Source organism: Corvus cornix, chromosome 3 (genome assembly GCF_000738735.6).
Source record: "Corvus cornix cornix isolate S_Up_H32 chromosome 3, ASM73873v5, whole genome shotgun sequence".
Classification (NCBI taxonomy): domain Eukaryota; kingdom Metazoa; phylum Chordata; class Aves; order Passeriformes; family Corvidae; genus Corvus; species Corvus cornix.
Genome location: NC_047056.1, coordinates 53,725,014 through 53,751,384, shown reverse-complemented (window position 1 = coordinate 53,751,384; position 26,371 = coordinate 53,725,014). Strand labels below are relative to the sequence as shown.

Genomic DNA, 26,371 nt, shown 5'->3' with positions numbered 1-26,371 from the left:
TTAAAACCACAACCTTCCTTTCCTCGCTTATCCTGTACACCTCTGGTCAACAGATCCAGTCATGCTCAGGAAGGAGAGATGTGGTTTTAAGGTGTTATTTAAATTCAAATTATGAAAAGCGTATACAATAACAGTGGTTGAGATAGCAGAGGATTCAACTGAGATCCCTCTCAGTTCTGTGCTCTTTGAGTCACACAGACTGGCTTAATCTGAAGTGAAGCCTTCTCACCATTTGTTAAGGAGCCTTAGTCCACTGGAGTCCAGCAAAACAGTTCTTTATGACTTCAGCAGGAACACAACTGAGTTCTGAACTGGGTACAGAGTCACTCCAAACTTAATTTACTTAGGTCCTTTTTTAATCCATCTGTAATGCTGCAGAAAGGATAGCAAGAACCTTTTTTAATCATCTTCAATTCAGATTGAGTTTTCTTTCACTAGGTAAAAAAGAACAAAACAGCTTAGTGAAATTTCAGGAAGGTTTAGACTTTTATATGAATAGCAGGAATGCACAAACAATAGAATTAGATGAAAAATCCTGATCTCGAAGGTAAGTAGACAAAGAAGCTTGGGGAAAAAGTGGTAGATTCTTTTTAATGATTGTCCATTGTGAAAGTCATTTTTGCATCTTCCTTGTATATATCCTGCACTGATCACTGCCTCAGCACGGTGAGCTAGTTGTATTGTAGTCTAGGCTGTTTTCACAGTTCTTACGAATACATGATGATGATAATGTTTCTTTTTTCTTAATCTGCTAGAAACAGCGCGGTCAGTGTGCATGATCCCTTTTCTGATGTAAGTGATTCAGCATTCCCAAAGCGAAACTCCATGACGCCAAATGCACCATACCAGCAGGGAATAAACATGCCAGATATGATGGGAAGGATGCCATATGAGCCGAATAAAGATCCTTTCGGTGGAATGAGAAAAGGTATTTTCTGTGTGGGAGCTTATGTGTTCTTCCCTGTGTCTTAGGTAAACAAGATGTTGTAGTCAGAATGAGCTTTTTCACTTTAATGATTCTGCCATTGGTGTCCTTGTAGCAAAAAGAGAGGTGCAGTGCAGTTGTGTCTCTGGTCTGTTCATATTTTCCCTGCTCAGAGTCACACCCTTTATTTTGGAATTAACAGAATCCTAAAAAGGCTTGTAGGAATACATTTCGGGAAATGGCATTAATCATAGGGTTAGATTTTATATTTCTTGAGGTTGGTTAGCCTCTCTGCAAATCAAGTGCTGGACTTCACTGTTAGAATGTGAAGTGGTGAAGCAACATGCCTGGCTGTAGTAGGACTGATCTGGGAATTCACCGTGTGAAACTGAGCAAGTCTCCTAATGCTCTCTGTCTCAGTTTACATATTTTTCAGAATACTAAAGCTAATTTTTTTTTTACTTGGGCAGCCCCTGACAAAAGGCAATAAACACACTCAAAGTTTGCTTATTTTTAGAAAGCAAAATTTAAAATTAATGTCAAAACTGACTCTGGTCCTTTTGGGTACTTAACCTACAGCTGGTTTTGTGGATATTGTAAAATGAGCTTAAAATGAATCAATCTTGCATGCCTTGTATATAGGAAAGTGGGAGGAAAGAACATAAGCAGGGCTTACAATGGCTGTAAAGAGAAGAGCAGGTGGAGGAGATGAAGTGTAAACTGAAAGAGAGCAAAAGGGAGATATGGCAAGAAGAGGTTCAGAAACTGAGGAAAGAGAGAGATGTGATGAAGTGGGGAGATGCTTTAAAAGAGATAGTTAGTCAGATGTGATTTTTTTTTAAGGCCTTTCCTTTAAATCCTTTTGCCTGGACTGTGGACACTAACATATAACACAGATGAAGGAAGGGAAAACTCTCTCTCCTTTAGATTCACTTTAGGTTTTATATCCATGTGAGATAAAGTGGGTGTATTGTACTTTGTCATACATTTCACTTCATCCTGTCAAAACAGAAATATCTCTGTTCAGTATCTACTGTGAGGGACTAAAGGCTGGAGTCTCTTCTATTTGCTTGGTGATTTATATCTGATAATAGTGCCTATTGTTGGACCCATAGAATATGCCCATCCTGCTTGAGAAGCTACATTAGGATATAGTATCCTGTCCATAACAACATTATTGTATATCTGTGTATGAGGGTTTTATGGGGGGAAATAAAAGTTTGATTATGACAGCTTTGTAGGTCAAACTAGCAGATTTGCTTTCATCTGTTTTGTAAGGCTTATGTTTGCATTCATATTTAGCATTGTTTGGGGTGAAAAGAACAAGAGTAAGTTCAGGTGTGAAGACCAGAGGGAAGCAGCTGCCTGGTACCTGATATCTCAGTTCCATAGGAGGAGATTTCTTTCCTCACTTGCGGCTCCTTAATATTATACCCATCATCTTGGTAGTGGTGGTGCTTCATGTGTTCCCATCAGACCCCAGAGAGTTTGTCAGACACCAGCTAATTCTCCTTGGCAGTGTTAGGGATCTGAACATTCTCCTAAAATACTTCATTGAATAGAAAGAGATCCTGAAACACCCAGAATAATAAATTTAATTTCCCTGACTGTTGCAGTGCCTGGAAGCAATGAGCCTTTCATGACCCCTGGACAAATGCCTAACAGTGGAATACAAGATATGTATAACCAGAGTCCATCTGGAGCAATGTCCAACATGAGCATGAGCCAGCGACAGCAGTTCTCTTATGGAAGTGGCTATGACAGGAGGTGAGTCAATCTTTAGGAAAAAGCAAAGCCCATTAGTGAAAATGATCCTCTCTCTTCCTTCTCATTTTCTCATTGCACTTTGCAGAGAACATAGCAGCCTACATTTCCTACAACATCTTAACTAAATCACTGGGAGTCAAACCACTGGTGATGACTGAGTCTAGCTGTTCACAGAAATTAATAAGGAGGAATTGTCACACCTTAGAAGTCACTCAGGCTTCAGCAGATCATCTCATGGGTGTCTTTGACAGCTGCCTTCAGCTGGCAGCTGGACTGGGCTGTGATGGCATAAAGTAGCGCTTGAGTTGGTCTCCTGGCCATGTTTTCACCTAAACAGTTGCTGGTTGGGTTTTTATGAAAAACAAAATGCACAGTCTAAATGTGTCTGATCTGTGGTCTGTTAGTCAATTGCCTTTGGAGAGTCTGGAGTCTGTTGTCAGAGCTGTAGCAGCATCAGTCTTGCTATGTGTCCAACAGGATTCTCGTAAGTTTGTCCTTCAGTGAAGTACACAAAATATATTTGGTCCTCTTTTGTTTATCTGGGGAAAGGCTCTGAAAAAAAAAAATCTGTAAGATCACTGATGTCTAAGCATTGGTAGAGCAAGCAGAATGTTTTGGGAATGTTTAGATTATATTAAGTATTCTTGCAGGTTTTGCTGCTCTGGCCATATTCCTGCTTTTACTTTCATTAAGCTGTGTACTTAGCTTCTCTTTTTGTTTTCTGATGGTAGACAGAGTGGTGCAGTGTGGGTCTTTAAGGTGTAAGGGCAGAGTAGTTTTCAGTCAGTAGTTTTAAGCAGCAGATGTGTCAAGTAAAACGAATATAATCATGCTGTTGAATCGGTCACATTGCTGGGGAGTTGGTGAGAGTAAGAGCTCCAGTGGAAGGTGTTAAGTCAAGAGAGTGTTTTCTTGAAGGGGCATGATTTATTTTATTTTGTTGACAATTTTGGAAAAGAAGTACTTTTTACAGAATGAGGTTTCCTTTGTCATTTTTTAGGTCGGATCATGGGCTGGGTCCTGAAGGCAGTATGGCACCACCTGGTCAAAGCAACATGGTGCCTTCAAACAGTGACCCAAGCATGTACTCTCCTAATCGTTACCCTGGCCAGCAAAGGTGAACACTGATTTCTCTGTTTGTAATACCCACAGTAACCAGCTAACAAGTGCTAGCAGCCTCTGTGAGAGCACATAGACAGAGCATGTGGCCTCTTGGTGTGTTACTTCTGTTTTGCTTGTTCTTGTTCAGGCTTTACCGTTGGTTCAGTTTCTTGTAGGGGAGCAGAGGCTTGTGTGAGTCAGTTGACTTTGTGTAGTAGTAGAATCAGAGATGTTAGAAAAGGAGTGTACGTCCTGCCTTGTGTATCTGCTGGTCAGCACTGGACTAGAACATAGTTCACAGGCCCAAGTTCTCCAGAACAGCATTAAATGACACCACTTCTGAAGCTTCCACAACTTCACCTGGCTTGTGGTTATCCTGTGGCTAACAAACCGAACTTTTAGAAAGTCTTCCCTTACGTATAACATATGTGTACTTTTGCTGAATTTTGTCTTACTGCATGTAATCTTGGACAGCTACAGACAACTCCCCTCATTTACATTGTTCTTTTAACTGGCATTGCATAATTTCTCTCCATCCATGTCATAATTTTAGGAGATAGGGAATTGCTTTTGCTTTCTCTCTTGTCATCTCTCAAAAAAAAAAAAGTTCATTTTCTATGCTTTTGGAAAATGAGGTCCCATTAGTTCTTTTAACATGTCAGGTTCCCCAGTCCTCTGCTTCTGTGACGCTCCCTGATACATTACTTCCATAATTACCCTGTAATTGTTGATGTGTTCTCACTGGTAGTGTACAGAGAGGAATTACTGACATATTAGCCTGCAGTACAGTGTTATTTATCAATCTTAATGCTTCCCAAGTACTTGATTTCAGCAACCTAAGTTTCATTCAGATGTGCTAAAAATATTGCAGTTACACTGTAGTGCTCCTCAGAGGTCTTAAAGGCCACAGGTAAGTTTCCAGTGCAACACAACTTTGTCTCTTATGTGTATGCTTCATTATGTAGCTTTAATTAAAAATTACATGAACATTAGCAAAATTATGAGTACTGTTTTTACTCACTTTAAATTGATATATTCTTAAATAATCCAGAAAGTAGCTTGCTATTAGGTTGGCATTCTAAAACACAAGAATTTTTACTTACAACCTTTGATCTGTACAACAGATACTTTTCCACCAAGGATGGGCTCCCCATCTGCAACTGCCTTTCTAACTTCTTTGCTGACCATACCCTCTTCCCATTCCTGACTGCTCCCCCTAAACCTCTCTGCTGTACCTTCACTGCTCCTTCTTTCTCCTATCTACTTTACCTCCTTCCTCCCACTAAAAGCTCCAGCAGAGCTTGCTACCTCAGGCTCAGGACCATACCAGACTGTACCTTCACCTTGTTTCCAGATGGCAGATACCTTCAGGTGCAAGATTTTATGAAGACTTTACTTTTCTTGGTGGCTCAAAAACTCCAGCAGCTCTAAGTGTTGATTTGAATGCTTTATTTTAGGCATGAACCATATGGGCAGCAGTATCCAGGACAAGGACCTCCCTCAGGACAGCCACCATATGGAGGGCATCAACCTGGAATGTATCCACAGCAGCAGGTAGTAGAGGGGAAAATGGCTATGTTCATAACATTTGTTTAATAAAATTCACCCCAGAATTCTGTATACATTCAAAAATTTGTTTATACAGTGTATGTCTTCTGGCACAGAGGAGCACTGTAGTTCTGATCAAAGTCACAGCCTGTATGGATAAGCAGTGTATGTGCAGCTGTAGGAAAATGTGTTCATTACACTGGAAGATGTAAATTCTAACAGATGTTCTGTGGCTTTGGATGTGCATCAAGTGATTGTCCCAAGTTAATAACCAGCAGACTGGAAAAGTATAAAGCATGGACAAGTGATGTGATGTTGCCTTAATTCCAGGAACAAATAGAAAAGCGGCTTGGATGGCAGGTTCAAGGGCCTTAACTTAATGTCATGCAGCCAAGTGAACCCAACAGAGAACTGAACAAAATAAAATGTGCAGCACTCTCAATTCTCTTCCGTGCTGTGGTGGGTCATATGAGATACCTATCTTTAATATAGATCAGAGCACTTCCCACATGATGCCTCTAGTAATAATATGGTACAAATACATAAGAGAGAAGAGAGAATGTTATTGGTGTTAAAACTAGTTTAAGCATTTTTACATTGCAGTCTCCCCAGCTCTTATAAGTCAAAAGTACAAATTATATTAATTAATAAGATATTTTTTGTTACATGTATGATTAATACCTTGTGAGCAAAATCCCACCTTAGAAGACAATAGCAAAACTCCACTGACTTCAACAGGATCAGTTTCATTCTGCATGTTACTAATTCAGTTCTAGTCATACAATACTCGAAGTTAGCTTCCAGAATAGAAAGCATTTCCTTATTGTAAGAGAACTAAAATGTAAACTAGTTTTGAGCCAATTTCAGACAGTTCTTTTCAGCTGGGGAAGGAGTTTCACTAGGAAATTGGGGTCAGGGGTTGGGAGTGCTGTGGGGAGAAACCAAAAGAAATCTTAGATTGCACTGTACTAAAAACATATATAAATTTAAATTTCAGAATTTCTTGTTTATCTCTTTGGTTCGTAACATCTCAAAAGTGGCATAACCGAAAAAGTGTTTTGTTGTTTTTTGTGACAAGCATATGCTAGCAGTCCAGGTGATTTAGTGGGGAAATTGCAAAGATACATAACAGAACAGTTTATGATATTCCATGCTAACATGTGCAGGGAATGTATTAACTACATGTTCATTTAAGCAAGGAGACAGCTAGAATTTGTGAAAATGTATTTAGCCCTGTCCTTAGTGCTGTTTGTGTATTTTGTACAGTGATTCTTGAATACAAAATGCATTAATGCAGAAAAGCAGTGGAGAATGAAGGACAAGGATCCTGACTGGCCTCGGCCTCTCCCTCCCATCCCCGGAGGATTCCACTTCTTCATTTAGCTAGAGATTCTGTTGCCAGTAGCTTATTTACAATTTCCTAAATCTTACTCTGTAGTGGTACAGAAGGAATGTGAAAAATGACCCTTTCAAAGCTTTGTCTGCAACCCGAAGACTAGGGAATGACCTGCAAAGGTGATTGGAGCATGAACTCCTGGGGCTAATGAAACACTTGGAGCCAGGTTTTTCAGTTCCTGTATGAATGCTTACATCCCAAGAGCTATTACACAGCAGGTGACCTGTGCTGGTGGCTTTTTGTCCTCTGTGAGGTCTCAGAATTCCACATCTCAGTGGAGAGAGAGACACGTTGTGCAGTCTCAGTCTCCAGCTGAGCCTGTCCACAGGAGGGAGGAGCTCAGCTGCATCACTGTCCTCTGCACTGGGGACCACTGGGCATGTTGGCACTGCATGTTCCAGGGTGCTGGAGTGCTTTTGAAAAGGCACATGCTTCATTCCCAAGTGTCTGCTGTAAGCACTGAGTCACTGTGGCAAAATGAACACGACCTTCTTAGGTGTGGCAACTGCCAAGTCATTTCTTAATGTATAAATTGGCCCCAAGGGTGGAATTTAGTACAGCAAATAGTTCATGTAAGGCTGGAAATAGGTATTTCTCAGATAACCAGAAAGCTCTATAGCAAGTTTAAAAAAAAATACTTTTATACAATACAGTAGTTGTGGTTTTATGTGCACCAAAGTTGGAAGATGACTTTATGAATCCCAGAGCTGTTTTAACTTTCCCATATTGAATACAGAGAGAATTTTATCTGATCTTAACTCTAGTACATTAGTATACATTGTACCATGCTATTGAGCTACTGAGTTTCCGGGGGAGCTGTAACTTTGAATTTGCCATAGATCATATATTCAAAAATCACCCATTTAATTCACATTTTTTGCTTCAGAGCTTTCAGTGTGGTTTGAACTGTGGAACAAACTCCCACAGGAACTAAGGACTGCTGCAAACCTTACCACCTTCCCCTCGAAGAGCAACATGTCTTTTTTTTTGTTCTGCCATCTTAAACATAAATACATACAACCTTGTGTGGTTTAAAAACCACTCAGCTCTCCCCAAGGTAAAACAGCTTCCCTCACACAACATTCCCCACTTGAGAGGGTGAGAAACAAAGAGGGAATAAACCATAGGTGGCAGCTGTTAGTTACATTGCTTAATTCATTACTGAACAGCAGGGTAAGACCCTGCATAAACTAGAACAGAACACTTGGATGTGACCATTTGCTGTAATAATCTCGCAGTAAAATAAATATGATTAGGATGATTTGGGAAGAGGACGGTTGCCCAAAGAGGACTCTATTCCTGGGAATTACACAGAGTATCAAATGCAGCAGAATATTTTCTTCTATTAATAAATATACTGTGTGTAGTCTGTGTCATATTGTAAGATTCAGTGTTTTAGACATGCATGCTTGCAGCATATCTTGTTACTTTAAGAGTTTATTCAGTGCTTGTCTCTTGAAAAGATTCACTGGGTGGTTTTGAATTTTTTTTAAGATTTTTCTTCCTAGTAGACTAAGCATAAAAAAGAAGTGAAAATATTTTAGTTGGTGAGGAATGTTGCCTTTTCATGCATGTCTGAAATGACCAGTGGAATTTAATCTGACAGGTGGGGAAGGAAAGGGAAAGGGAGAAAATTAGAGCAAGCATAAGAAAATTTAGCCCAAGGATAAGTTTCCTTTTAGTATTCAGTTATAAGCACAGCAAAATAGAGGCTTAAAAAGAAAGCACTGGATCAAGCCTAACCATAGTGCTGTATGCCTGACTCCAGAGTCAGCACGATCCCTCTAGAACTAAGTGCCTTTGGCTTTTTGAATGAGCTTTCATCCAGTATATTTGTATTGTGTATGGAGTAAAAGTGACACATCTTTCCAAAATTTTCTTTCAGAACTACAAGAGACACATGGATGGCATGTATGGGCCTCCAGCCAAACGCCATGAAGGGGATATGTATAACATGCAGTATGGCAACCAGCAGCAGGAAATGTATAACCAGTACAGCAACGCTTACACAGGGCCTGACAGGAGGCCCATGCAGGGACAGTATCCATATCCATACAACAGGGAGAGGATGCAGGGCCCAGGACAAATGCAGCAGCATGGAATACCTCCCCAGATGATTGGTGGCCCTATGCAATCGTCGTCCTCCAGTGAAGGTCCTCAGCAGAACATGTGGCCAACACGAAATGATATGCCTTACCCTTACCAGAACAGGCAAGGCCCAGGAGGCCCTGCACAGGCTCCTCCGTATCCAGGGATGAATCGCACTGATGATATGATGGTACCTGACCAGAGGATAAACCACGAGAGTCAGTGGCCTTCTCATGTCAACCAACGGCAGCCTTCTTATATGTCATCCTCAGCCTCCATGCAGCCTATCACTAGACCTCCTCAGTCATCCTACCAGACACCACCCTCTATGCCAAACCACATCTCTAGAGCTCCAAGTCCAGCATCCTTCCAGCGCTCTTTGGAAAACCGTATGTCTCCAAGCAAGTCTCCTTTCCTACCCTCCATGAAGATGCAAAAGGTTATACCCACAGTTCCAGTGTCACAGGTCACAGGACCTCCACCCCAACCACCACCGATTAGGCGAGAGATTACCTTCCCCCCAGGCTCTGTAGAAGCATCCCAACCAGTCTTAAAACCAAGACGAAAGATTACCTCAAAAGATATTGGTAAGCATCAAACCAAAACCTAAGTACCAATATAAATTGTGAGGAAAGGCACTTTGAGTCTGATTTTTTTTTTTTTTTTTTCACATTTTAAGACACTCTTGACAAATAGGGAACTTTGGTGACTGTAATGTGATTGTTTTCAATAAAAATGTGATAACGTGCATCAGTGGGGATGATAGGTAAAACTCATCCCAGACAATCTGACATGAAATGAAAGCAATATTTTATATGGAGACCTGAGGTCTCCACAAATGCATTAAAAATGAAGCTTGCCTTAGATTTCAAAATGAGCTGTGTTGAAAGGTCCTTCAGAATGTCTGTTAAATTACCAATACAACATTTAGCTTAGCAAAGCTTTCCATGTTTTTGTTCCGTGGAAGCTCATGCTGTTCTGCTGTGTAGTTGCAGTCTCTGCTTTCCTTGAATGGTCCATTTAATCATTCCATAGTATTTGTCCTGTTTGTTTCTCCCCTGCTTCTTAAGATCCCCAAGTATCTTCTTATCTTAAATTCTGGTTACATTTCATCCATTCAAGTTCTCATATTTCTGATTTCCACAGTCCTGACAGAGTATTCTACCTTGGTTTACTGATGAATTGGGTTAGTCAAGTTCTTTCAGTTTGTACAATTATTTCAGGTTCAGCAGAGTCAGGAAGAATGTCCCTGCTAGGATATTCTCCAGCACTAAGGCTTAGCAGCAGTTACAGAAAACTGAACAGAACTAAGCAGAGAAAATAGGGTCTTAACCAGTAACTATTTAATTTAAATTTGCATCCTCAGAATGTCACAGTTTACTCTTTCAGAACTCATTAACAATCTGGATGCACTAATTCTGTTTTACTTCTTCCTTTTTCTTTCTCCAGTAACTCCTGAGGCCTGGAGAGTGATGATGTCTCTTAAATCTGGTCTTTTGGCTGAAAGTACCTGGGCGCTAGACACTATTAATATTCTTCTGTATGATGACAGCACTGTTGCTACTTTCAACCTCTCTCAGGTAGGTGGGAAAGCAGTATACTTCTCAACTTTGCAGGGAACGAAAAGTGAAATAAGACACCTACAAAAATGCTGCTGGCCTTTCCAATTTATTCTAATTAACAGAAATTTTAATTTTGCAAAACTTGCACTTGTTTGTGATTGAGATTGTGAGAGACAGATATAGGTCACATAGAGGAAATTAAGAAGCCTGAAAGAAGGATGTTTCTTGTAGAAAGGAGCATGTAGGAATATAAGAGTTTTAGCACTACCAAAAAACTAGTGTGTAAATTCACACACATGGTAGTATAATCCCTCAAAATAGCAGTATGTTAGTAATCTTTCTTAATCTGTGTTTCCATAAAAGACTTTGCAAAACTATGTTAAACTGATTTGAAGGCTGTCTTTTGATGACAACTTGTCCTATTCCATACTTCCATGTGAGACTGTGGGACTTTATTTAATTGCTTATTTTCTGTTTGGTTTCTTCTTCCAGGGAATTTCATTTTTCCAGGAATACCAAATTGACAATTTAAAGGCTAAAATCCACTGTCTATCTGTAGGATGCAGGCAACACAGGATTTAACAGTGTGGGTTTGCCTCACTGCCTCCCAGCATTTTTCAGCTCTGCTCTAATCATTTGGCTGTTAGGTGGTAGTAATAGATGGCATGCTGATAATTTACATCATCTAAAATTTGTACAAATTAAATATTCAGTTTCTCTCCTCCATTCATTCCTTGGTTACTAATAGTGTAACTCATCATTTTTTAAATATAATGACTTCTTTTTTTTTAAATACAGACACAAATGGTACATTACATCCCACCTAACTTTGGAATTAGGGATATCTATAGCATGATTTATCTCACCCAGAAGAAGAGATCTAAAATAGGTCAGATGAATCATACCCTAGAAATGGCCTGTAGAAGACCATTGATTATAAAAGGAATCAAGACAATTAGGTTAGGTATGTGACTAGTGTGGGTGTTTGAAGTTAAATGAGGTGAACCTCCTCTGAACTCTGTCAGAAATTGTGTTAATGCACCCTATGCAAATTGCACAGAATACCATGCATATTGTAAATATAGACATTCTTTTGTTACATTTGCCTTGGACTCTGTTTCCAGTGGCAGCCAGGACCATATGATGCCTGGTAACTCCTGCGGTTCTGATAAGCATCATTTTGTCCGTAGTTCTTTGAGGAGCTGGCAATCATATGAGAATACAGAACAGACAAAAGGCTACATTTCACTGAAAACCTATTAGCCCACAAAAAGAAAAAAAACCACATTAAAATCCAGACAATTGGGCTGAATGCATCATAACAACAAAGAATTTTTAATAATAAAGCCACTGAGCGTAAATTAATACCAAGTCCAACTACTGCCTTTCCATAAGAAAGTGATTACAAGTTAATTAAGAAGATTAAACCTAAATGAAAACTGTTTCTGAAGGGTGACTTACAGCACCAGGCTCCAATAACAATTTTTAACTATTGCCAGACAAAAAATGGATCTATTCCAACAGAGATGACATACTAATCTAGGACATCAGTTCTAGACACCTAAACTGCAGGTTCCTACATGACAGTTGGTTTCAGAGACAAAGGAGGAAAGGAAGAATTGCAAACTTTAGATATCTAATAAAAGTACAAATGAGAAAAAACAGCCAAGTTAGGAACTTCAGTACTCTGTACAAAAAATGAAGAGTAATAGGAACTTCCAAGGGGACAGAACAGCTAAGCCAGATGTCTGCTATGGCTTAAAGGAGATATTAATAAAGTTCTGTACTTCTCATAGCTGTTACAGTTGAAGCAAATGGAACTGTGATAGTTTGACATTATATACTGTTTGGACAGACTCTAGAAGAATTTCTTTTGATTAACTTCTGCCATGCAGGACCTAGCCACAAGTCCACAGCAGTATGAGGGAAATATTCACACATATATGCATCAGTGTTCCTAATAAAATCTCATGCAGACAAAAATATTTACGTGATTTTTATGTTCTTTCTTTCTTCTCCCCTCAGTTGTCTGGATTTCTTGAGCTTTTAGTAGAATATTTTAGAAAATGCCTGATTGACATTTTTGGAATCCTTATGGAATATGAAGTGGGAGATCCAGGCCACAAAGCACTTGATCACAAAGTAGCCAAGAAAGATGATAGTCAGTCCTTGGCAGAGGATACTGGAAAAGATGAGAATGATGAATGTATTGACTATTTTGATGAAGATGAGGAGGAGGGGGAGGATGAAAAGGTAGAAGGAGAAGAAAAGAGCATTGTTTTTTCCACTCCTGGTGCCATTGCTGATCCAAGTGAGAGGCCAAAACAAGCCAGTAAATTTGACAAGCTGCCAATAAAGATTGTAAAGAAAAATAATCTATTTGTTGTTGACCGATCTGACAAACTTGGACGCGTTCAGGAATTTGATAGTGGACTTCTCCACTGGCAGCTTGGTGGTGGTGACACAACTGAGCATATCCAGACTCACTTTGAAAGCAAGATGGAGATTCCACCACGCAGGAAAGCCCCTCCTCCCTTGAACTCTCCAAGCAAAAAGAAGGACCTCGAGGGGAAAAGTGAATCTGAGGAGCAACAAGAAAAGAGTATAACAGCAACCATTGATGATGTCCTCTCAGCTCGGCCAGGAGCATTACCTGAAGACTCAAACTCTGGTTCCCAAACAGAGAGCAGTAAATTTCCCTTTGGGATCCATCAAGCCAAAAGCCACCGGAATATTAAACTGCTAGAGGATGAGCCAAGGAGCCGGGATGAGACTCCTCTATGCACCATAACTCACTGGCAAGACTCCTTGGCCAAACGCTGCATCTGTGTGTCAAATATTGTCCGTAGCTTGTCTTTTGTGCCTGGCAATGACACCGAAATGTCCAAACATCCAGGCTTGGTGCTGATCCTGGGAAAGTTGATCCTTCTTCACCACGAGCATCCAGAAAGAAAGCGAGCGCCGCAGACTTACGAGAAAGAGGAAGAGGAGGACAAAGGGGTGGCCTGCAGCAAGGATGAGTGGTGGTGGGACTGCCTCGAGGTCTTGAGGGATAATACATTGGTCACATTAGCCAACATTTCTGGGCAGCTAGACTTGTCTGCTTACACGGAAAGCATCTGTTTGCCAATTTTGGATGGCTTGCTGCACTGGATGGTGTGCCCATCTGCAGAGGCACAGGATCCTTTTCCAACCGTGGGGCCCAACTCAGTTCTTTCGCCTCAGAGACTTGTGCTGGAGACCCTGTGTAAGCTCAGTATCCAGGACAATAATGTGGACCTTATCTTGGCCACCCCCCCATTCAGCCGTCAGGAGAAACTCTACGCTACTTTAGTTAGGTACGTTGGGGACCGCAAAAACCCGGTCTGCCGAGAAATGTCCATGGCGCTCCTATCGAACCTTGCCCAGGGGGACACATTAGCAGCAAGGGCAATAGCTGTGCAGAAGGGAAGCATCGGAAACTTGATAAGCTTCCTGGAGGATGGGGTCACTATGGCCCAGTACCAGCAGAGCCAGCATAACCTCATGCACATGCAGCCTCCGCCTCTGGAGCCGCCTAGCGTAGACATGATGTGCAGGGCAGCCAAGGCCTTGCTGGCCATGGCGAGAGTGGACGAGAACCGCTCCGAGTTCCTTTTGCACGAGGGTCGTTTGCTGGATATCTCAATATCTGCTGTCCTGAACTCTCTGGTTGCATCTGTCATCTGTGATGTACTTTTTCAGATTGGGCAGTTATGACATAAGTGAGAAGCCAAGCATGTGTGAGTGGAGATTAGAGGGTCACATATAACTGGCTGTTTTCTGTTCTTGTTTATCCAACGTAGGAAGAAGGAAAAAAAAGAATCTTTGCTCCTCTGCCCCATTCACTATTTACCAATTGGGAATTAAAGAAATTATTAATTTGAACAGTTATGAAATTAATATTTGCTGTCTATGTGTATAAGTACATCTTTTTATTTTATTTTTTTTAACCAAAGTTGCTGTCTAGTACATTCAAAGGTCACACTTTTTTTTTTCCATAGATTATCCTTTTCAATGTTCTTTTCCATGTTTGTATTGCATATTTTTTGGGAAGCGAACTAGTGACTTTTTAAAAAAAATGTTATGGCAAACCATTGTATTATGGGGAAGAAAAATCTCACCACTTTGAAACAAAAAGGTGAAAAATAACCAACATACCAAGTTCCTGTGTGTTTTATTTTTTCAGATAAGGAAAAAATAAAAAAAAACTTGTATACCATCACCAAAAGCTCTGTGCAATAGAAGATTCTAGTGATGTAGGTATAGGGGATCAAGGAGGGTGTCAGTCAGTAGTCAGAATCCAAAATGATACTGATTTCTCCTCAGGAGAAATGGTTACATTAGGCTAGGAGCAAAACAAAACAAGTCAAGTTAAAAGATTTTTAAACAAAACCTGAAGTCAAACATCAATTGCTTCCTCACCAGAACTGTCTTGTCTACATCTGGTTTTTTTTTTTTTGACCTTCCACAATGACAGTTCTTCACAATTCCTTTAATCATTTTTTAAAATATTTTCTTATTGCCTAAGGGCCGTGATGTATATAGAAGTTGTACATGAAACATACCCTCATTTTATTTTTTTTTTTTAGTACAAAGTTTTTAGTTTCTTTTTCATGATGTGGTATCTACAAAGTGATAGTAGAATTATTTTTTTCTTTCATTTGGGCCATATCTCCAAAAAATAATAAAAAAAAAAAAGAAAAAAGGAAAAACCCAACACAGAAAACCAACAACTGAGGGTAATGTACAAGTTTCTGTATGTATAAAGTCATGCTCTATTTCGGGAGAGCAGCCGATCACAATTTGCTTTATAAATCAAGGTGTGGAAATGGTTACGTATGGATTGATTTAAGAAAATGGTTACCAGTCTACAGACAAAAAATATATACAGGAAAAAAAAAAGGAAGAAACACAGCTTCAAAGATTTTTCAGTGACAAGAATCTGCATTTGTATTTCAAGATAATGTAGTTAAAAAAGAAAAAACTTGATGTAAATTCCTCCTTTTCCTCTGGCTTAATGAATTTCATTTATTCAGTATAAAATCTTTATATGTTCCACATGTTAAGAATAAATGTACATTAAATCTTGTTAAGCACTGTGATGGGTGTTCTTGAATAATGTTCTAGTTACAGTGTGGGATATCGGAAAGCAAACTAATTACAAGAAAGAGCAATAATGATTATTCTCTTCCCCCTACTTTATTATTATGACCTTCAAAAATATTATGCTCTTGTATTGCAGCAACTTGCTCTCCTTTTAGAAAAGCCTTCTCACATCCTGGAGAAGTGTTTTTAATTACTATATATAAAACCATGAAGCCTCAAAGGGGAAGACACGGCTAACAAGTGATAGTTGTGACTATGCAGGTACCCAATCTCCGTGCTGTGTTTGGGGGACTGAAGACAGATGTTAGAAAAAGTGACAAAAGATTTTGTTAAAGCAATAACCAACTGGAAGAAATTGATCTGTATTCACTACCTGTAATTCTCTCTGTTGGTTAAAGGTGCAAATACCCCAGTGATGTGGGTATTTAGAATAAACACCCACCCACTTCTCGATACTGTATGTGTCATTGCATACTTACGTGGCCTCTCATGCTGGGAGTTCCCCATAAAGTGGATCAGGCTTTAATAGAGCGCATCCATCGTTATAATTGGTGGGAGATGGCCATTTGCCTTTCAGGAATTACCTGGTTTCAGATACGTCCACTCTCACCTGGTGATACCTTGTTGCTGAATATTGTTCAAGCACTAATTTTTGCTATTTTATCTTGGATCATTGACTTTGTTAGTGTGATCATAAAAAGCTAATAATAATCAATTTCCCTGGAACTGCCACATAATTACACTGGTAGTGGATATCCTCCTCCCCTCTCCAACAACAATACGGAGGTACTTGAAAATTACAACCCCCTTTGGCATACTGCCCACCTTGTTCATATAGATTGCTATAACATTAATATATGTAAGAGAATTTCAGAGACAGGTGAAGTACATACAATTATAAGCCAAGTTTGAAACGTGCTTCCCTAGTGTCATGAGAAGTAATTTCTCCTTCTAGCTTCTCTTACTCAATAATCTCTCTACTCCTACATCATCTGCTGCAGTGGTCTGTCTTCCTCTTGCATATCACTGCTTTTAGAAGTGTCTGGTGAATTATAACCTGCTTGTAACTCTTCATCACAGAAGGAGGCATATTTCAGGGATGATTTTTACAGCTTATTGCTGGGCAGTGTGGAAGTAGAATGCCCTGCTAAACTTATTTCTTAGTAATGTTTTACTGCTTGATACCACCCCATGGATGCAAGCAAGGAAGCTGTTAAATAAACCCTCTCCTGAGTGCTACGCACCCCTTTCTGATCAAGGACAACAAAGGACATCTATTCTCTTCTCTCTTCAGCATTCAGACCCAGAGTCCTCTGGGGAAAACTACACCTGTGGCAAAACACTCTCAGCTGTCAGAGGCAGCACGTTAATGCTCTTCAAGACTGCTCCGAGCCTGCTTAAACAACATGGGGGAAAAAAACACCCAGCCAGCCACATAATGTCCATATGTATGTGGCATTTCCTGCCAGTTTTCCAGCTGGGCCAAGAACTAGCTGAGGAAACACAGCAGTGTGAACAGTACAGACTCTGCCTGAACATGATTTTATTCTGTTACAGTAAGAGTAAACAATCTAAATCACTGGTTAGTATTGCAGCACATTTATCAGAAGTAAGGTGACACATAAGAACTCCAGTTCCCTCTCTTGTCTTCATATGATTCCATCTTTCCCACAATGTTCTCTTAAACCTTTGGAGACAACCTGCTCATGGAACTTGTGCACTTAGCATGTTCTTACTGAGTCCTGACCACGCCTGAGTTGCTGTTGGTATTGTTCTTATAAGAGGTATTTTAGCTTTCAGTTTCAGAAGCAAATTCTACATTTTTATGCTGATGTGATCACTGTAGTGAAGCTCAGAGTAGTACTAACAGGATGGACTATTTGAGTTATTTAAGGGAAAGCAGCCAATTAGCATTTTAGGCACTACTCAGCCACGAATATTTGACTAACTAACTGTGTATATATATATATATATATGTATATATAAACCTACCTGGTTCTATGGCAGACCCAAGCAATTAATTTCTTGCAGATCGAAAGAGTGTTAATTTATCTTTACTGACCTTTAGAATCACTTCAGGAATTAAATGCCTATCCCCTTTGACAGGAATAAATGGTTTTGTTTCTTGTTAACATAACTTCCTACACTATTCTTTAAGAAAACCCACAAAAAACCAACATACAAAAATATCCTGCTCAGAAACTCCATGTTTTCAACTACCAAAAATGAAAGATGGAAAAGAAAAATCTGTGTTCAAAAGCCTAGGCACTTTCTCTTCCATCTTCTTTTGTTGTTTCACACCACAATCTGTGCCATCACTACCGTGAGACCATTGTCTTGTTGGCATGGATACATCTAGAAGAAACATGTACTTCATTAAAGAAATACTGTAGGAAAAGCATGTACATGTGTTACACGTTAATGATTCCTATACAACACTTTTACAGTGCAATGCAGGCTACATTTCTTATTTTATGAATAATACAGAAATACCTCTTAGTAATAAAGAGGTGTAACTGAAAGAAAAAAAATTACCATCACCTCTACTGTTCTCCCCCACAGAACAGAGAGGATTGTAAGCATTCATACAGTGCAGGGGCTCAAGCCAACTTGAAACTGAACTGAGGTGGCACACAGTGAGTTCACCTTTCAGGAATCTGTGAGTAGGTTCCTTACTCTGCAGGCAGTAGTGCTGATGTACGTAAGAAATAATACACACCTGTCACCCAAACACTGCAATAACACTACCACAGAAGTCAGGCTTTTTGGGCTTACAACTAGGAGCAGTCTGAAATTCTGGGTCAGAGTACTCCAGAGAAAGATGACTTCTATCACCTCCAACCCAGTAATATCAAATACGTGAAAACCATGCTCACAGACAGAACCACAAAGCAGTCCCTGCTGCAAAGAGTTTATTTTCCAAGTCATGAACAAGTAACTGCAGGTGGAAAAAGAGGAGAAAATGGAAAAAAAAGCAGCAGTAAACCTAAAAGGCAGGTACCACTCTTGTAGCAAAGTGGAATTCAGAGATCTAGAACATGGCCTCATGCCACTTTAATTTTCCTCAGGATAATTTGTGACATTTGAGGGTTCTCCCCAATTGTTTTCTCAAGAAATCTTACAGTTCCCCATGGCAAATTCCTTTCCATCCATCCCCCATATTTTAAGGATTATTGAGCATGAAGAAAGGAGAGGAAAATTAAGGGTGAAAAGGCATGGTCATTTGGAAAAAGAGAAGCAGAACACAAAGCTGAAAGAAAAGTTTCCTATGTCCCTTACTCTATGTCATTACAAAAAAACAATTAAACCAAGCTAGGGGAATTTGTAATTTCATTGGTGGCTGGTATAAATACAGTGGAATCAAAAATATATTTTTAGTGGGAGCAAGGGAAGGTAAAGATGAGCCTCCAAGTGTAGACTGGTAAATTCAAGTTTTACTTAATTGCATTTACCTTTCAAATCCTCAAGACAGCAGGAATGGGGAAGAATTAATAACTGTCTGCATTGTTGAATCCACCCCCAGTTGTTTATTTGTGCACTGTCAGAAATGGGTTTGCAAAGTCTGGCCATCCTTTCTGTGAGTGTCAGTAGCTGTGGATACAGGAGACAGCTGTTCTGGAGTGCATACCAAATACAGCCAGTCACATGCCTAAACGACTCATTTTGTTCTTCTAATTACTAATTCTAACACAAGCTAAAATGTATTTCATTGCAATGCTGTTGTACAGTATTAAAAAGTGTAGGTTTATACTTCACATTTGTTTTAACTGGCCTAAACTAATGAAGTAACAAGATCCTCATCTGATGCCCTCAACAGAGCACATCTTTCCCTGCATTTGTTAATTTACTTGTTCTGTCATTACTTAGTATATATTGCATTTCCATTAATTAAGCATAGTTATTTACATTGAAAGGGTGATGCAGTGGAATTGCCTAGCCAGCAGAGCAAATCCCTAATGACTCGGGAATCTCTACAATGTTTATTCAGGTCTGCAAAGAGACTCCTGAAGGACAAACATTCTGACTTCTGCTCCATTATAGAGCAATTTTAAAATGCAAGTTGATGTATTATCATGCCAGGAGAAGGCATGATAATATAAATAAACATACATTTACCTAACATGAAAAACACATGCTAGAAAAAGCTTAGAGTACTCCATGATGCAATTCTACTTTATATGTGGTAATTTGCCTACCAGTTCTACATATGCATCTGCAACTGAGAAGAAAAATAACTAAATCTAGTACATGTTTTACCATCAAATTATAACACAAAATTGCAAAATCAACTATTAAACTTCTTTTGCTCTAAGAGAATTTGGAAAGAAACAATGTTCCACTGGGTTTATCACTACTGCTAAAGCTTACAGTGGACTCCTTCTAGAAGATTCTTTTTTTGGTTTTTTAATATGAAAGATGAAACTCTGTACATAATGAAACACAATAACTGAGAAATACTGAGATTTAAGCACAAGGCTTCATCTGCAGAACTACCACTATGTATTTTAGATGCAGTTAGGGAAGACAGACTTGTAACAACAAGTTATTTGTTACCAATATCATGAGCTCACCTAAAAAATAAAAGTGTATTTCCACCCATTTTGTATAGTCATGCATGTTGCACTGGCATATGTCTCACAGTGAAGGAGAAGTTGTTCTTTTTTGTTCCTTCTTTTTTTCCTAATATTTAGTCCCTAAACCTCTCACATTGCTTCCTTCCTTTCCCCTATGCATTAGTACCAAATACAGAGTCCTGATTTTTTTAAATAACTGAATAGCCTAGGGTTTGTCTGTTATTGATACCTTGTAGTATACAGAGGGATTTCTTCATTGTATAAATTGAGTCACCAGTTCTTGAGACATAGCATCTCCCAAAGGTTCTTACCCTGCAGAGAAAAGTGACTACGATGGGCTCCCAACCTTAACAGGGCAGAGGTGGTCGAGATCTGCCAAGGACAGGTAAAGAAGAGAAAAGAGTTACACATTTGACATTCTACACCTTCAAAAGACGGGCATGTTAGTTACAGTAAGCATTAATAACCAACCTTTCCAGTCAGCTACTATAACTTCCTCAGCTTTTCTATTACATAGGATCTTTTTGAGAGTTTGCTTTAAATATCAATAAAGCTGCCTGTTCAAAAGCACTTAGATGTATGACCAATGTACCCTGTGAAAATAATATTATGGCCTCCGTAACACCAGCTCATTCAGTACCTCAAGTGGCTCATGCATTTTTATCAGCCTAGAACATGCCAACCTTCCACAACATGTGTATCTTGTCTAAGAAAGGCTACTCACAGAACCAAAACACTGACTAGTATAGCATAAGGAAGCATAAGGAAGAAAATAAAGCAGTATGTGCAGATCATATTCATTAAACACCTTCTTTTAAGCAGGAGACTTTTGACCTCATTTCATTAGCTTGTTTTATCTTCAGCTGGAGCTGTGTACATGCAAGGCTGTGGCCTTACCTGAGGAGGTTACCGTTCCTGGCCTGCAACTCCTACAAGTTGTTAGCTCCCTGCAAACACAGCAGCTCTAGGGTACTGTTTCTAACCTAGCCGAGGCTAGATTAAGCACTTAATGCATTCAGGTGTTTGGTGTGCTCGTTTTTCCACCCAGAACATTTTGACAGCTGCTATGACCATACACTCACATAGTTATTCACCCATTATACAACAGACAGTGATTTGTTGCTGGCTCCAAACTCTCCAGGAGCCAGTAGATTTGATATACCTCCCAGAGCATCTAAAAATCTAGTGTAAGGGAGGGTGGGCATGCACTGGACCTTCAGCCTGGTCTCACAAAAAGCAGCACAGCTTCTTGCCCCAGGTACAGGCAGAGGATGTAGTCCTGGAGTAATAAACTCATGCTGAAAGGAAACAACAAAGTATACTGATAAATCATTATCCAAGGACACTTAAATGCTCTTAAATTCCTCTAACAGGCAGTCTGATCTGCACTGTTTGCTTAGTTTTTAATGTCTGGAGCTGCTATTTATGAAACTCTACATTCTACTAAAAGAACACAAGAAAGGCTTCTCATTTGCCTTCTGTTTGGATAGGGGGACAACCAACAGGCGACCAATCCATCACAAAGGTGTTGCACCACCCAAAGGTCATGGATGCAGTTCTGGGCAGCAGTGCCATCACTGAACAGGCATGTAAGGAAGCCAATAAAGCCCTCATTTATAAGAATTTGACATTTCCACCAGCAGCACTCATTTGCCTCGGAGCAGAAAGTGGTTGTGGGAGAGAGGGTTGTTCCCAACAGTTTTTGTTTCAATTTTTAATTATTTTGTAGTCAGTTTGGTGGGAAATGATGATACATGGAGGAAAACACCTAGAGCTCCTCCCAGTCTTGATACATTGAAACTCATTCTCTGTGGGACTGAGATCCTTTTGGCCTTGCTCTCATAGGATGGTTTGAGTTGGAGGGGACCTTAAATATCAGCTAGTTCCAACCCACTGCCATAGTCAGGGACACCTCCCATTAAACCAGGTTGCTCAAAGCCCCATCCAGCCTGGGCTGGAAACCCTTTCAGTCACGGGGAACCCTCAGCTTCTCTGGGCAACCTGCTCTGGTGCCTCACCACCGTCACAGTAAAGAATTTCTTCCTTATATCCAATCTGAACCTGTTCTCTTTCAGCTTAAAGCCATTTCCCCCTGTCCTATCACTAAACACCCTCATAAAAGTCTCTCTCCAGCTGTCCAGTCTCCAGTCCCCTTTAGGTACTGGCAGGCTTCTATAACGTCTCCCCAGGACCTTTTCTTCTCCAGGCTGAACAGCGCCAACTCTCTCCACTTTTCTTCACAGGAGAGGTGCTCCAGCCCTCTGATCATGTTGGTGTCCCTCCTCTGAACTCACTCCAACAGGCCCACGCCTTTCCTGTGCTGGGGACCACAGAGCTGGATGCAGTACGCCAGGCAGGGTCTCACCAGAGTGGAGAGAGACGATCATCTCTCTCGACTTGCTGGCCACTCTCCGCCCCTCCTCCTGCGCCACAGCTGCCTCTCGTGTCCCGCTGCTTTCCCTCCTCCACGCCCCCCAGCTCGGCAGAGCCGGCCCCGGCAGCCCGGACGCCCTGGCCCCACCGGGCTCCCTGAAGGCCGCCCCCTCAGCACCCCCGTCCCCTCGGCGGCGGCAGCGGCCTCGCAGGTTTGTGTGGGACAGCCCGGGGCGAGCTGCCCTCCCGCACGCAGCCCCTCTGCACTCAGGACAGCAATTTTACTTCCAGAATGCTTCCCCTGTTTTCAGCAGCACAGAGTGTGTTTCGCCCCGGCCTGCCCTTCCACCTGCAAACACGTAATTCAATTACCATGAGCTTAAATTTATTGTTTAAAATTGCACTTAGGTTTAATGCTTTTTCAATACTTCTTTGTCATTTGAAATCAATTCATAAAACTCTTTACACGTACTATTTAAATCAACTTTAATTCCAAACCTTAGCAGAATCAATATTTAGCAGGTTCCTGCAATCCATGCCGGTCTATTGACACAGGGGAGCGCGGCGCTGGGTGAGGCAGGAGCGGCCTCCTCCCGTGCGGGCTGCCCCGTGGCCCCCCGAGGCGGCCGCCGGCTCCTGCGGGCCTCCGGCACCCACCCGCCGCCCGGTGCCACCGCGTCCGCTCACATGCAAGTACTGAGCCGCCCTTGGCCACCTTCTGGAATCAGCGTCGCCTGCTGAGCACCATCGGTGAGTTCCCAAAAAGTCATTCTGACTTTATTTTTTTATTTTTGTTTGATGCACTCAAAATCGTCTGGTTTGGAAAGGACCTTAAAATTAAGGTCGTCTAATTCCAAATGCCCTGCCAGGGACAGGGACACCTTCCACTAGATCATGTTGTTCAAAGCCCCATCCAACCTGGCCTAAAACACTTCCACGAATGGGGCATCTACAGCTTCTCTGGGTAACCTGTTCCAGTGCCTCAACACCAGCTCAGTAAAGATTTTCTCCCTAATATCTAAATATCTAAACCTGCCCTTTTTCAGTTTGAAGCCATTCCCCCTTCCTGTCACTACATGCTCTTGTAAAAAGCCTCTCTCCCTGTTCCTTGTAGAGTGGGGAAGTGGGTATAAAAGCACACACACATATATGAAATATTTTTTTCAATTTCACTAGGATGTGTTTGTATGAGAGCACTATTTATGACCAGAGCTTTTGTCATCAGTTTTTGGTAACTCAGCAATTAGCATACTATATCAAAATTAAGCACATACAGATCAGCTTGTTCTAATTAAAAAAAAAAAAAAAGTCCTTCAGCTCATATTGAAAGAAATATGAGTGGTAGTCATTCACTGAAAGAACCACTTCATCATTGTTAAACTATTTTAAAAATGCAATCCTTGCCTTGTGTTTACAAGTATCTAGTAATATGCAGTATTTTAAGACCCTTCAGTGGCATGGTAATATATTAAAGACATACCTCTTCATTTTAACAGAAAAAGAAGTTGAAAATATGTCTTCTGTTCCAAAATTCATTGGCTGATAAAGAAAAAGTAGCTGACACCATTTACTATGCAATACTCAAGATCAAACAATGAATTTGTTATAGCCAATTATGAAAAATGCAAGCAGAACAATCATATAAGCATAAATTTTCATTTTCTAATTAGTTTGTAGGCAGTGGTGCTTACTAGCATTGGTATCAGCATTATCAGCTGTAGATAAGTGAAAGTTAAAAACACATGGTATTATTATATCTTCACATTTTTTGAAGAATCTTTTGCGATTTCTGCGCTGTTTTGAAAATAATTGAATAAATAATAGCCCATTCTCCCATTAACTATATAGCAACAATCAAAGTGTTGCAGTATTTTGGTATTTCTTTTCAAGGTAGCTGGTGGCTGCAGACTAAGATATCAAGGACATCTTGATTTTTATTTTTTTTTTAGGAAGAAAACAACATAATCATAGCAACATATAACAGGTAAAATGATAGAAATATTCTCTGTAAACAGATAAAAACTGTCTAAAATAACACAGGTCTCTGTAAGACTTAAATCTAAGACTAGATGAAAAAGCAGACTGGCTGCTTTCTATCCAGATTTCTTCCTCAACAACTTATGTGAGAGGTCATGAACTAGTTTGGGTCTGTCTTCATGCCTCTCACTGAGATTCTGCTTATGTGTTTCCTTCCAACCCCACGGCTCTGTAAGAACTGGCCTGCCTGGTAAAGTCTTTTATGAGTCACTAAAAGATTGGCAGCACTCTGAATGAACCCCTCCCTAGCTCTTCCTTTCCTCCTAACCTGAGGGAGAATGGAGAAGGGTTTAAACGACTGCGAGGCACGAATGGTCTGAGGCTTGTCAGCTTCAAATAACTACAGCTGTGTTTGCCCTTACAAGGCCACTTCCATTGTTGAATGGATTTGTGTCAAACCATCTTTGCAAATGGCATCACCATCCAAGTTGTGGGTTCTTTGGACTTTGAATGAGATAATGTTTCCTTCACATTAAGAGAACTTCTGTATGTCATTAATTCCTCATGAAGCGAAAGAAGACAATCAGTCAAACTAACGTAGAGCAACAATATGCAGAAATAACTGCACTGAGTTTTCAGCACAGAAATTTCAATGACTGAGATTTTAATAACATGAAGGGAGATTTCTGTGATTCTAACTTTAGTTTCCTTAGTCTAGAGATTGACTTCAAATTTTGAAGCACACTTTGTGTAAAGGTACAAGAGGGGGTTTCATTAAGACACAAATTGCAAGGTAATTTTACTACACTGATAAGTAAAAGTACATTGCTTCAGTGCTGAATAAGTAACTTGTCTATAACATTACTAACTGCCATCTAATATAATACTAAATGATGGGAAGTTAATCAGAATAATAACCTATATCTTTTGTCAAAACTAAATGTTTCAAAGGTGCTTGACGTCATCAAAAAAATCAATAAATTCAAGTGGTTTGTTCTGAATGTTTCCCATAATAAATATACATTTGAAAGCAGTAATTTTTTTTTCAAAACTTCTCAATTGCAGTGGAAGTGCAGTCCCGAATCAAGAAAACACAATTTTTAATCAAAAAAAAAAAAAAAAAAAGGGTTGATTAGCTGTCAGCAGGGATAGGAATAACAGAAGGGGATGAAGGACAGCATACTAGAGAAGCTTGCCAAATCTCCCTGCCATTGGTACTCTCTAAACAATGATAAATGTTACTTCAAGCAAAGAAAAGGTGAACAATCCTTACAATGCTCTCAGTAGAACTAAGCACAATACAGCCAAGGCATCCACATTTTTCTAGGAGTTTCTCATGAGCTGAGTGAACTGTACAAGTCACAGTAGCATAGCAGTGGGTAACCAGCCATACCTTTGCTTCACCTAGTTACAGCCTTAGGGAATTCGGAGCTTTACGTTTCCCTGCTGGCAAAAGCTCTTTGTCTTACTAGCACATTAACTCAATTCTGGTCTGCCATATATTTTAGTCTAGCTGGCAACATTCGTACAGCCTTAAAAATCAATCCATGGCCTCTGATTTGACTGAAGTTATGCTAAAATACACAACATACCATTACAATGCTTCTGATTCACTGCTGTCTTTTAGGTAGTCTGTAGGAACTCACATTCACAGCCAAAAGTTGCATAGAAGCCCTTGTTTCTCTGCTGCCCACGCTGGCTGGAAGCTGCTGGGAGAACTGACTTTTTCCAGTGCTGCGCCAAGGCTGTAAGGTGGGGGGGCAACATCCAGCTGCCCCACAGCCTGAGCACCTGCAGCAGGTGAAGCACAAGAGGGCAAACCAGCAAAGCCTCTCAGGGACTGCACATCAGCTGGGGGATGCTCTCCTGGCCGGCAGAGAGGGCCCAGCACAGCTGTGAGACTGGGTGCAGGCAGGTGTCCATTAGCAGAAAT

General features: G+C 40.4%; 1 protein-coding gene across 1 annotated transcript in view; it reads left to right on the top strand.

Annotated features, from left to right (window-relative positions):
- The window catches only part of ARID1B (AT-rich interaction domain 1B), a 327,679-nt gene extending 311,714 nt beyond the window's left edge, over positions 1-15,965 (top strand). The window contains 6 exon segments of the mRNA XM_039569802.1: positions 756-928; positions 2,542-2,692; positions 5,251-5,347; positions 8,623-9,412; positions 10,275-10,405; positions 12,413-15,965. Coding sequence (XP_039425736.1) covers positions 756-928; positions 2,542-2,692; positions 5,251-5,347; positions 8,623-9,412; positions 10,275-10,405; positions 12,413-14,125 — 3,055 coding nt within the window. The 3' untranslated portion in view covers positions 14,126-15,965.
- Positions 15,966-26,371: the final 10,406 nt, after the last annotated feature.